Source organism: Podarcis melisellensis, assembly GCF_964234715.1.
Source record: "Podarcis melisellensis genome assembly, chromosome: 1".
Lineage (NCBI taxonomy): Eukaryota > Metazoa > Chordata > Lepidosauria > Squamata > Lacertidae > Podarcis > Podarcis melisellensis.
This window is the reverse complement of record NC_138528.1, coordinates 1,558,726-1,571,989: the sequence shown is the minus strand read 5'-3', so window position 1 is coordinate 1,571,989 and position 13,264 is coordinate 1,558,726. Positions and strand designations below refer to the sequence as shown.

At 51.4% G+C, this 13,264-nt stretch overlaps 1 protein-coding gene across 2 annotated transcripts; it reads left to right on the top strand.

Annotated features, from left to right (window-relative positions):
* Nucleotides 1–257: 257 nt before the first annotated feature.
* Nucleotides 258–13,092, top strand: FKBP3 (FKBP prolyl isomerase 3). 2 transcript variants are annotated; one of them, XM_081915634.1, is made up of 7 exons: nucleotides 261–425; nucleotides 3,246–3,347; nucleotides 5,030–5,137; nucleotides 5,929–6,064; nucleotides 8,421–8,488; nucleotides 10,040–10,137; nucleotides 12,859–13,092. In XM_081915634.1, the coding sequence occupies exons 1-7, from the start codon at nucleotides 324–326 to the stop codon at nucleotides 12,911–12,913; spliced, it is 669 nt and encodes a 222-aa protein (XP_081771760.1). In that variant the 5' UTR covers nucleotides 261–323; the 3' UTR covers nucleotides 12,914–13,092. The 2 variants fall into 2 exon arrangements, with proteins under 2 accessions (XP_081771761.1, XP_081771760.1); XM_081915635.1 differs by lacking the exon at nucleotides 8,421–8,488 and having other exon boundaries at nucleotides 258–425.
* Nucleotides 13,093–13,264: the final 172 nt, after the last annotated feature.

Sequence of the window (13,264 nt, the reverse complement as noted above, 5' to 3'; positions counted from 1 at the left end):
GCTTATTTATTTTCCTTTTGTCGCATCCCGTCCCTCTCCCTCGCAGCCCCCTCTATCTATTATATATCTACGGACCTCTGCGGAGAGAGCAGAGCGGCACTAACAGCAGCAGCTGCAGCCGTGAGCCCTACCCAGCATGCATCGGGGGCCCCCTTAAGAAGCTCCGCCATTGGCCGGCCAGTCTCCGCTACCCCCCCCCCCGCGGACTACATTTCCCAGCATGCCGAGCGGGCGAAGGGGCGGTGTAAGGCTCCCGCGGGCGCGCTGGGAAATGTAGTCCCGGCGTCGTGAGGGAGCGCTGACTCGTGTGAGGAGGCGAGGCCATGGCGGCCCCCGCGCGGCCCTGGAGCCCCGAGGAGCTCCGCGGAGACGCCCTGCCCAAGAAGGAGATCGTCCGCTTCCTGCAGGAGCAGGCGGCGCACAAGGTGGGCGCCCGCTCGGCCTCCCTTCACACGCTCGCGGGGACACGCGTGTCGGGCGGAGGTGCCGCCGCAGCCTCTCTCTCTCTTTCTCTCGGCCAGGGCGGGAGACACGCGAGGAGCGGGCGGGGCCGCCTCCCGCCCGACACGCGTGCGGGGAGAACGTCTGAACGCGCGTGTCCCGCCAGCGCCTCCCGCCTCCCCTTTTCCTCCGACCTCGTCGCGCCCGCTTATCCACGGAACAGAATCGCCAGGGTGTTCGGGGTCCCCCGAAGGTCATCCAGCCCAACCCCCCGCAGTGGAGCCCGCCCGCCCCCCTGGCCAGCCCCGCTCCTGCCTTCCTCCGCCCAGTGGCCCTCAAATATTTTTTTATAAATTTTCCATTTAAACATATATAATCACATCATTATGATGATCCACTTTCCTTCCTTGGCTCCTCGGAGCCTGTCGCCTTCCTTCCCTCCCGCCTCCTGGCTTTCAAAGCTCACCTTTATATCACAGCATTTGGTATATTTCCCAATTCTAATAAGACTCATCACTAAATACCTCAAAGTCTAAATAAATATAGAAAGGTTAAAAAAAATTCTCATTACAAGTCTTCAGTCAACCCTACTAGCGTTCTTAATTGCTTACAATGATCTTTCAAATATTGTATGAATTTACTCCAGTCTTTTTGGAATACTTGATTGTGCTGGTTTCGGATTTTCCCCGTCAGCTTTGCCAGCATTTTCACCTGCCCCTCTTCTTTTTTCGTCTTTGTGGGGCATTCAAAGCTCCCCTCTAATTGTAAAATAAAGGTCACCCCCCAAAAAAGAAACGAAGGGGCCAAGTTCCTCCCCCCAAGAGTTTCGGCAACCAGTTATGACCCCCCCCTTGCAGGCAGAAGGCCTGAGCGGCTGGGAAGGTTCCCAAAACCCTTCCGGGCTGTTGCTGCCGGTCAGAGTAGACAACAATGAGCCGGTTGTGGGTGTGACTCTGGGCAAAGCAGCTTCCTATGTTCATGGATCTTCACTGGCAAATGGAGTCGCCTTTGCTTTCATCTGTAAGGCACCTAGAGTCGCCGATGGGAAAAGGCAGGGCGTCAATAAATGTCGGAGATGCAACTTTGGGGTTTTGTTTGATTGCAGGGCCGCCTTTTGTACCTCTGTTGTTGTTGTTTAGTCGGATAGTCGTGTCTGCCTCTTTGTGACCCCCTGGACCAGAGCAGGCCAGGCTCTCCTGTCTTCCACTGCCTCCCACAGTTTGGTCAAACTCATGTTTGTAGCTTCGAGAACACTGTCCAACCATCTCGTCCTTTGTCGTCCCCTTCTCCTTGTGCCCTCCATCTTTCCCAACATCAGGGTCTTTTCCAGGGAGTCTTCTCTTCTCATGAGGTGGCCAAAGTATTGGAGCCTCAGCTTCACGATCTGTCCTTCCAGTGAGCACTCAGGGCTGGTTTCCTTCAGAATGGAGAGGTTGGATCTTCTTGCAGTCCCTGGGACTCTCCAGTCTCCTCCAGCACCAGAATTCAAAAGCATCCATTCTTCGGCGATCAGCCTTCTTTATGGTCCAGCTCTCACTTCCATACATCACTACTGGGAAAACCATGGCTTTTACTATATGGACCTTTGATGGCAAGGTGATGTCTCTGCTTTGTACCTATAACCTTGCAAAAAATACTCTGGATCCAAAGCACCCTCCGATTGAGGACTGCGACTGAGGCCACCCTTGCAGGGGATCCCTCTGGGTTGGGGGTTGGGTGACAGCTGCGCATTCCTGCAGCTGGGTGGGGAGGGGGATCACAAGGGCAGCACTGGCTCTCTTTCCTTTTTTATTATTATATTTATTATTAATTTTCCATTTAATAACATAGATTCACATCATTATTATCCACTTTACCTCTTTGACTCTTTAGAGCCTGTCGACTTTCCTCCCCCCCTCATGGATTTCTTTATTAACCTTCATATTATAGCATTTTCTACATTTTCCAGTTATAATTGCACACATTGCAAAATATCTCAAAATTTATATAAATATAAAATTTCTCATTACAAGTCTTCAGACAACCCTATTAGTGTTGTTAATTGCTTACAATACAGTGGATGCTCGGGTTGTGAATGTGATCCGTGCGGGATGCATGTTCGCAACCTGCATCTGCGCACACACGGGTTGCGATTCTGCACATGCGCAAAGTGCAATTTAGCGCTTCTGCGCATGCGCAACCACCGAAACCCGGAAGTAACTCGTTCCGGTACTTCCGGGTTTTGGCAGTCCACAACCCGAAAAGACACAACCTGAAGCGGCTGTAACCCGAGGTAGGACTGTATTCTTAAATATTGTACAAATTTACTCCAGTCCATTTGGAATACTTGATCATGCTGGTTTCGGATTTTCCCCGTCAGCTTCGTCAGTTCCGCAAAGTCCATCATTTTCATCTGCCACTCTTCTTTCCTTGGTCCTTGTTTCCATTTTTTGGCTAGAAGAATTCTTGCCACTGTTGTTGCATATATGAACAGCACATATACTAAAATTGGAACGATACAGAGAAGATTAGCATGTCCCCAGTACTGACTCTCTGTCCTGTGCCGCCACTGGGTTGTGTTCAGGGTTTATAGTTCACCCCCAGCGCGTGGCCACAAGGTATTACCTGCGAATGCCCACGTGAGATTTTTGAGCTTGGTTGGAAGAAGAGGCTTCAGTTGATTTCATTCACTGGATGTGGTCTGGTTCAAGCAGAGTATTTCACTCTGTAAAATGCACTTCCCATAATCCCAGTTGCATGGCAGGAGAGTGACGTGACTCCTTTCTTTCACGGTATTGAACTAACACTCTTGGTTTTGCTTTTAGTTCCTGTCAGAGCACAAACTACTTGGACAGATAAAAAATGTGGCCAAGACCGCCAGTAAGGAGCAGCTGATCACGGCATATAACGAGCTCTTTGAAACCAAGGTAGGTACCCTGCCATGTCTGAGCAGATCTTATTACTAGAATCTTTGTGACTAAGGTTCATAATCATCAAATTTATTACCTGCCCTTCACTAGCAGGTTCTAGAACAGCTTACAACAATTAACAAAATCAAAATTAAGAAACAGTTGCCTTGGGGACAGAACAAATGCTTTGCTTTTCTCCTGCATCTTGCAGGGCTAGGAGAGACCTCTGCCTTCAGTCCGGGAGAACTGCTGCCATTCAAAGTGGGCGGCATGAGGCTTGATCCCACCTAAGATGTTCATATACCGTATTTTTCGTTCTATAGGACGCACATTTTCCCCTCCAAAAATTAAGGGGAAATGTGTGTGCGTCCTATAGAGCGAATGCAGGCTGCGCCGCTAAGCCCATAGCCAGAACAGGATGATGGAGCACTGCGGAGCGCTCCGTCTCGCTGCTCTAGCTTGGGGACGGCTGCACGCACAGCCTCTCCAGGGCAGCGGGTGCCTTCACCCCGCTGTCCTGCAGAAGCTGGCAAGGCTGTTCCCAAGTCAGAACAGCGAGACGGAGGGCTCCGTCTCGCTGCTCTAGCTTGGGGACGGCTGCGCGCACAGCCTCTCCAGGGCAGCGGGGTGCTTCACTCCAAAGGCTTCAGGGATCTTTGAGGCTGGTGATGGGGGAAAGCAGCACTTCCCCCCACCGCCAGCCCCACAAGCTCTGGTGAATGTACCTTGAACGCACCTTGTTTTAGAGGGGGAGAACAAGAAAAAAAATTTTTTTCACTGTTCTCCCCCTCCTATGGTCTGGTGCGTCCTATGGTCTGGTGCGTCCAATGGAGCGAAAAATACGGTATTATTTAAATGCTCTGTGTGTCAACTTGTTTTTTAACTGAAATGTAAGAGGTTTAACATCAGCTGGGGGAAGGTATAAATGGGCTCCCGATATTACACAAGCGCTATTTAAAATAAGCTATGACACAAACCCATTTTCAGTAGCCATTGATAGTGGTGGGGAGAGGGAGATAATAAGCCCTTTGCTATATAAGCTCCTACCTAAGTTCTCTAAAAATCTGGTAATTATTTGGTGTGGATCAATATAGTTAACCAAATGAGTATGAAGGCCCAGTATAGGTGGAGCTCTCCAGGAAGCTCAGAAGAAGAGTTTGGATTTGATATCCCGCCTTTCACTCCCCTTCAGGAGTCTCAAAGCGGCTAACATTCTCCTTTCCCTTCCTCCCTCTGTGAGGTGAGTGGGGCTGAGAGACTTCAAGAAGTGTGACTGGCCCAAGGTCACCCAGCAGCTGCATGTGGAGGAGCGGAGACGCGAACCCGGTTCCCCAGATTACGAGACTACCGCTCTTAACCACTACACCACACTGGCTCTCAGCCATCAGCGTTTCCATGCTCATTTGTGCAGTCTGCTTGTTGGCTTGGTAGTCAGTGTTGTAGGATCTCTGGTTTGTGGCATTTTCCATAAGTCTTTTCCCTGCAAGTTAAAGCTCACTGTGGCCTGTGTGGCTCGGCTTCCTTCCTTTATAAGGTATACGAAATGATATGGATTGTATTTCCTTTGCAATGAGTATGTAAGAAGAGACTGCTGGATCAGGCCAACGGCCCATTTGGCCCAGCATCCTGTTCTCTCAGTGGCCAACCAGATGCCTCTGAGACAGGAATTTCTTCACAGATGTAACACATTTTCTTTCTAGAGATTTAAGGGTACTGAGAGTCCAGAGCATGTAGCAGAGCAAGTGAAAAATGTCAAGATTGATGAGGAGAAGGCCAAGGAGACGAAGCCTGAGGAAGCTGTGGATGAGGTAGGTGAGGAGAACAATCAGGTATGATTTGCAGACTCTGGCTGGTGGGAAGAGGCAGCCCTTGCAGGAATGATGTAAGGGAGCAGGCAAAATGGACAGGAGGGGGGGGTGCACCTCTTCTGGACATAGAAGAGCCGCTTCAGAATTTCAGGATCTTCCTCACCGAGAAAATGCAGTGCTGTAATCGTGGGAACTTCTCTCCAGAAGGTGCAGCTGTGTGCCTAGAAGTCCCAGTACATGCCCTCATGAAGGGTTTGAATATCTGGATTGGAACCAGCTGTCGGTTCCATTTGCAATTTCCTCCAGGGAACTCTGTTCCCTTGGAGATTTCTCAAATCTGTTGCAGCATTTTCTGGACAGGCGACCTTACATCAGGCAGACTTCAGCACATATTCTAAGAGCTCAGAATTTAAGATCCTCCCTGAATATATCCACAGAGTCTTAAGTGATTTACTTCGCATGCTCACAGAAATAAGTCCCATTGTATTTCATAGGGCTTACTCCCAGGGAACTGTGTATAGTAAGTATTGCAGCCTTCACCCTGTTGTCCAGCGTAGGTCATGGCTGCACATCATTTTGTGATCTCGTCTGCTAGCTGTGTGGAGCATTGTGTTCAGTCATATCGGGGCTTTAATATTAAATAGCAGAGCTAATGGTTGGCTGTCTTTCCTTTCTGCCCTCTGAAGCCATTTCTTCATTGTCTTTTGTGCGATGCTTTGGTCAACTTCTGTACCTTTTGGAACAGTGAGAGCGGTAGCTTGACCCTTGTTTCTCCCCTCTTCCCATTTCAGGGCCCCCCAAAATATACGAAGTCAGTACTGAAGAAGGGGGATAAAATCAACTTTCCCAAAAAGGGCGATGTCGTTCACTGTTGGTATACAGGGAAGCTGCAAGATGGAACCGTCTTCGATAGTAATATTCAGACAAGTTAGTGTTCAGAAAAGGTGGCATTTCTCTTCTTCACAGAGATGGGGAAGCTGTGGGCTTTAAAGACCAGAGTAGCTGTGACTGAAGGCACAGCTTTATTTTCTCTCATTTATACCCCACCTGTCTTCTGCCATGGAACCCAAGGTAGCTTCTACTTGTGGTTCCCAGTCACTCACTAGACCCAGACCTGCTTAGCTTCAGCCAGGTGGTGGCCTTGTGCACCTACAGAGCATCTCCTGGGAACACGATGCAGCAGATGTTTTGCCTGTGAAGTGAACGGGTCTTGCACAAGGCCATGCCTCTGCTTCTGGGCTGCAGTTTGCATTTTTTTTTCTTCCCGTCTGGGGATTCCAGTTTGCATTCCCCGTGGATTCTCGAGGGCATGGTCTGTTTAGCACTGGGGAATCAAATTTTGCATTCTGACAAATGGGTTGGATCTGAATGGACTTGAGTCTCTGAATGAAAAAGAGATTTCTGTGATTTCTTCGTACTCCTGCACCCCCAATCTACAGCCCACATGCTGTCATGTTCCATGTGCTTCGAGAAGGTCCCTGACCTTCAGCGTCAGCTCTCCCAAGAGCTGCAGTGGAGAGAAGGAAGCAAAGTCCCATTCCATGAGCAGAGTTCCACTTACAGTATTGTAGCCGATGTGATGTATTCAGTGTGTCTGGGTTGACACATGTATGTGTTTGAATGTTGCCGGGAGTCGGGGGCAATTGGCAGGCCCCCAGCTGGCACCAGCCACTGTCTGGCAGCCGGACGATCACCGGTCTCCATTGGAACAGCATCAGTCAGCGACACGAGCCTCAGATACATTTACGTGCACGCTCTGTCAGCAGAGTGAATAATTCTTTGCAGCAGAAGAGGCAGACAGAGACATGTGTAAGCAGTGTTTACAGGCGTTTTATTCAGCATAGTTCAGGAACAAAGGAAAACATGTCTACTTCCCTTCATCTCCAGCAAAACAGCAAAAAGCAAAAGCAATATATAAATGGAAGTTCCCAGCAGACTGTGCTGGAAGTAAACAGGCATGTGACACACAACAGTCATGCCTGATCCTTTTAAGATGGAACAGAACTATATCCTAACAGTACATACAAATATGTACACACCCACACCCACCACTCATGGGCACAGTTAGAACTTCTTCCTGGAGAACCACTGCTGCCTGTCACTATAGAAGACAGTTCAGACCTAGATGGTCCAGTGGTCCGACTCTGTATAAGGCAGGAGTTTCTTGTGGTCCCCTGTTGCCACCTCTGCATGTCTGCTTGGCCTCTGGCCTAGAAGTGTACTGTACCCAAAGACCTGGGTGTTTGGGCAGATCAGGGGTGCCCTCTTGCCCTCAGGATTGTGGATGCCTGCCACCTCAACATGGATTTGTGACGTCACACACCCAATGTCTGCGGCTCCTCTTCCTCCTCCTCGCCACAGCAAGTGAGGTAACCTTTTCCATGTCTGAATCCCCCACTCCCTGCCTGGAAAAGGGTGCCTCACCAGCTGGCTGCGGGGGGCAGAGCTGGACTGCTTCTCCCTCAGAGGCAGTGCTGGCTTTTCTCAATGACATTGTGGGTGCCCCGCCCCCACAGTTGTATTATTGTGGGTGCCCAAGCACCCACGACCCCCTGGAGTTGGCTCCTATGGTGCAGATGTCTCTTTCTCAAGCACAATTTAGGGGGTCTTTGTTCAGTGCAAAATGCCCTGAAATATAGTAGACGGAAGCTGTTTCACATGTCGCTTGCCTTCCAGTGCATCATGCGCCAGAAATGACCCTCGTGAGGCTGCACTACCAGGCTTCCAAAGGAGAGAGGGATGGAAATCGCAGTGCTTCTCAGTCTTCCATGCTCCTTTTATACACTAAATATTTAGCAAACTGGGCTTTGACTGAGAAACCCCTTTCTTGACAGAGTGGTGGGAGTTTTGTAGCCATTAAGCAACTATCAAAACAGCTTCACTCCTTGGTTGGAATGGCTGCCTGCTTGTGACCAGGCTAGTTTTGCCCCCTAGTTACCTAGTGAATTTGCGTGACCTGGAATGTGGGTGACTCCCCGGGAATCCTTTCCCAAAAGCAGTGCCCTCCAGATGTTTTGGACTCCCAAAACATCACTCTTGCTCAGTGGGACCACCTTTTGGTATTATTGTTGCATGTTTTAAATATTAGTTTTGTATCTAAGTTGCCTTGAGACCTTTGGGCAGAAGGCAAACTTTTTCATCGCCCTTGACCACCAGCGATACTTTCCGGGTGGGGAGTTGTTGTCCAGAACATCTGGAGCGCGCCAAGTGTGGGGAGGCTGGTGTAGAGCAAGAAGCCAGCTGGGAGAGGGATAAGAGCTCCAGAATGTTGGTGTCGTTTCAGGTTCAAAGAAAAAGAAAGCTGCAAAACCACTGAGCTTCAAAGTCGGCGTTGGAAAAGTGATACGAGGCGTGAGTAGGCTGGCGGAAGGGTGGGTGGGTGCAGCTAGGATGTGTTTGGGCCTCCCACCTCCTGTGCTCGTCCGTCAGGGAGGAGCTCCTGTTGCCAGGCAGCTGTCAGGCTATTTGCTTGAATCCTCCAAGAAGAGAAGCTGATGCATGTTGTCTGTCAGCCTTCCTCCATAGCACATCTGACAAAATTCATTTTCCTTTCCCGTGCTCAGTGGTCTTTGCATCAGAGCCCATTGAAACAGATTATGCTGCCCACCAAGATGGAGGGAGGAGGTGGGGGTGTGAAATGTTTTACCTGAGCGCAGGTTAGGATGATTGGCATTAAGATACCTAAGTGTATATGCCGTTTTAAGGATTGCCAGGATTTACTTATTTCACTATTATCTGTTTCTATGTGTCCTTTGTTACCTGTCCGCACTCCCTGGGCTACTTGTCATCACATCTCACAGGTGGCCAACAAGTTGTGGCTTGCCCTACTAGCGAGACCTTCAACTTGTGATGTCCTTGACCTCTCCCTTCCCTGACTCCCGTGGCGTGTGCAGAGGGAGACGTGCCCTTGGGTGATCTTCTGCAGAAGGTGCAAACTTTTGCTACAGCCTCCTGAAAAGGTTCCAGGGAATAGGAAACTGATTCCTTTATCTAAGAGGAGGGAGGAGGAGAAATGGCTTCCGTCATACCAGTTGTGCTTTTGGCAGAATACAGAAGCAGTATTAATGAGCCCCTAAGGAAGAGAGGGGCAGAGAAAGGGGTTGTTTATTTCCTTCTAATTGGCATTTTGCAGGAGGCTAAAACAGTAGGGACAGTGGTGGCTTCTTCTGCAGAAACTTGTGGGATGGACATCACTTCTTCGTATACAGCTGTGGCGCTTTGGTCTAAACCACTGAGCCTCTTGGGCTTGCTGATTGGAAGGTCAGCGGTTCGAATCCCCATGATGGAGTGAGCTCCCTTTGCTCTGTCCCAGCTCCTGCCAACCTAGCAGTTTGAAAGCACGCCAGCACAAGTAGATAAATAGGTACTGCTCTGGTGGGAAGGTAAACACTGTTTCCATGCGCTCTGGCACTCATCACGGTCCTCCATGCGCCAGACGCGGTTTAGTCCTGCTGACCACATGACCCGGAAAACTGTCTGTGCACAAACGCTGGCTCCCTCGGCCTGAAAGCGAGATGAGCACCACAACCCCATAGTCGTCTTTGACTGGACTTAACAGTCCAGGGGTCCTTTACCTTTTTTTACATATCCTGCATCAGTCTGTCTCTACCTTTCTGATAATCTTAAAAGCACTAGAATGCATTCATTAAACATGATTTTGCAGTAATTCATCTGAACCAGATTTTCAAAAAGACAGACATCTTGTAAAACATTTAACCTAAAAGGGCTGGCTCTCTAGTCCTCCTCAAAACACAAAGGTCTTAGCCTGCTGAGTTCGTTAACTTACCCAGCAGAGGGAACTTGCTCCACTCACCCTTACTGTTTCAGCTTATCTTCTAATAGCCCAGGTCAAAAACATTCCTTCCAGCCTGTTTCTCAGGTAGACTTGTTTTTTTTTTCCAGTGGGACGAAGCTCTGCTGACCATGAGCAAAGGGGAGAAGGCTCACCTGGAAATCGAACCGGAATGGGCTTATGGGAAGAAAGGGCAGCCAGATGCCAAGTATCCTTGCAAAGTGTGCCGCTGAGCAGTCTACTACAGTGGTGCCCCGCAAGACGAATGCCTCGCAAGACGAAAAACCCGCAAGACGAAAGGGTTTTTCGGTTTTTGCGACGCTTCGCTAGACGATTTTCCCTATGGGCTTGCATCGCAAGACGAAAGCCCATAGGGAAATCTCGGGGACCTTTTTTTAAATGCTGGCGGTGGGGAGCAAAGCCTTTCCCCCCCCTCCGGACTTCAAAAGAGGTCCAGGAAGGCCGGCGGGGGCGAAAGGCTTTGCTCCCCACCGCCAGCATTTTAAAAGCGGTCCGGGATAGCAGGGAAGCGCTTCCCGCTATCCGGACGGCTTTTGAAGGCAGGCAGGGGGGGCAAAGACTTTTGGCCCCCCTGCCTGCCTAACTGGGGGCTTTTAAATCGCCCCGGGACTGTCCGGGGCGATTTAAAAGCCCCCGGACGGCTTTTGAAGCTCCCCCCCCGCCGCCCGGCTTCGGGGCATCGTCCCGATGCCGGGCGGTGGGGCAGGAACGCCTCCCCCCGCCGCCCGGCATCGGGGCATCGTCCCGATGCCGGGCGGTGGGGCAGGAACGCCTCCCCCCGCCGCCCGGCATCGGGGCATCGTCCCGATGCCGGGCGGTGGGGCAGGAACGCCTCCCCCAGCTGCCCGGCATCGGAACGATGTCCCGAAGCCGGGCGGCCGGGCGAGAAAGCCTCCCCCCGCCGCCCGGCATCGGAACGATGTCCCGAAGCCGGGCGGCCGGGCGGGAAAGCCTCCCCCCGCCGCCCGGCATCGGAACGATGTCCCGAAGCCGGGCGGCCGGGCGGGAAAGCCTCCCCCCGCCGCCCGGCTTCGGGGCATCTCCCGATGCCGGGAAGTGGGGCAGGAACGCCTCCCCCAGCCGCCCGGCTTCGGGGCATCGTCCCGATGCCGGGCGGTGGGGCAGGAACGCCTCCCCCAGCCGCCCGGCATCGGAACGATGTCCCGAAGCCGGGCGGCCGGGCGGGAAAGCCTCCCCCCGCCGCCCGGCTTCGGGGCATCGTCCCGATGCCGGGAAGTGGGGCAGGAACGCCTCCCCCAGCCGCCCGGCTTCGGGGCATCGTCCCGATGCCGGGAAGTGGGGCAGGAACGCCTCCCCCAGCCGCCCGGCTTCGGGGCATCGTCCCGATGCCGGGAAGTGGGGCAGGAACGCCTCCCCCAGCCGCCCGGCTTCGGGGCATCGTCCCGATGCCGGGAAGTGGGGCAGGAACGCCTCCCCCAGCCGCCCGGCTTCGGGGCATCGTCCCGATGCCGGGAAGTGGGGCAGGAACGCCTCCCCCAGCCGCCCGGCATCGGAACGATGTCCCGAAGCCGGGCGGCCGGGCGAGAAAGCCTCCCCCCGCCGCCCGGCTTCAGAACGATGTCCCGAAGCCGAGCGGCGGGGCGAGAAAGCCTTTGTCCCCCCTGCCTGCCTTCCCAGGGGCTTTTAAATCGCCCCGGACAGCGAAGAAGTCCTCCGCTGTCCCGGGCGATTTTAAAATGCCGCCCGCCAGAAGAGGTCGGGGGAAGGCGTTTTCCATAGGAACGCATTAATTGATTTTCAATGCATTCCTATGGAAAACCGTGCATCGCAAGACGAAAAACTCGCAAGACGAAGAGACTTGCGGAACGAATTAATTTCGTCTTGCGAGGCACCACTGTAATCTGATGGGAAATGTGGGTGCGCAAAATTCTCTGGCTCAGAAAGCCAGGTGCTGGTGAAGGAATTCCCAAGGTCTAAGCATGGGGCAAGTGCAGGTAAGAACATCAGAACCTGCTGGATCAGGCCAATGGCCCATCTAGTCCAGCAGCCTGTTACAATATGATATATCTTTATTGTCATTGTCCCATACAGAACAATGAAATTGAAAAACCTACAGAAGACATTCAAAAACCCCTAAAAACTCTGAAACCCCATTTTAAAATACAATATATAGAGATGTCCCAATGGGAAGCCTGCAAGCAGGATTTGAGTACAAGAGGCTTCTCTCCTGATGTGGCCTCCAGTACTGCTGCTCCAACTGTGGAGGGAGAGCACAGCCATCATGGCTAGTGCCCCCCTCTTCAAAATTTTTGGGGAGCATGGGATGCAAACGGGCAGAAACGCCTGCAGCACGGCAGGCCTCACCAGCACCCTTCCCACAAAGGCAAAGCACATCTCTGACACTAAGTTGGTCAATTGAATCCCTATGTGCTGCCAAACAGTATGCGATCCCTAAAATTGGGCATGACGGCAGTGCCAAGGTGTTTGAAGATGAGGCAAGAGGACCTGGAAATAAGGAACTGAAGCGGCAGGCTAGAGCATTGCACTTCCCCTATCATGTGACAATGCTTGCTGCAGCCCCGTCCATGTGGCGTGTCCCATGGCTGGGAATTGTAACCAAAGTTGTTCTGGAACAGAGTCAAACTCTGCCTATCTAGTTTTAAGTACTTATGTGTTCTCCATTGACTGAATATTTCAAGGGAAGGTGATGCCAACTCTGAACCAGACAGACCATGTACTTGAAGAACTTTGGGGAGGGGGGAATGTTATATATCAGGTCTTCATCAGCTAATTATAGGATATGTAACAACAACAACAAGTGGCAAATGCTTACTACATTTTGTTCCCCCCTATTCCTGTGAACTTTGCCTTCCGACTCTCTTCAGAACTGCCACTCGGCAAGTGTAACTTCCACCGTAGAACGAATTCCTTAACTTGCATACTTTAGAATTCCACCAAATGCAAAACTTTTCTTTGAAGTGGAACTGGTGGATATTGAATGAGGGGGGTTGCTCCTCCTGACCCCCCACCTTTGAAAACTGTGAAGATGCTCTCGGAAGTCCAGGAAATGTGTTTGTGGCCTTGTTTCTCACACAGCAAGGGTGGGGTGGTGGGTGGGAAAAAGCTTTTATTCCAGTTGCTGTGTACAGCATCACGTTAACTAAAGACTGGTTTATATACATGGCTCTGACTGTCATTGGCCATTTGTGGCTGTCATTTTTTTTTACTTTGGCACACCTATGAAAGGTAGTGCACATTCAAATGGTGTAGTTGTCATAACCTTTGAACCTTTGACATGTTTTGAGGTGGCCCCTACAGTTAGAGACTATTCAAGGCAGCCATTTTTTCTGCTA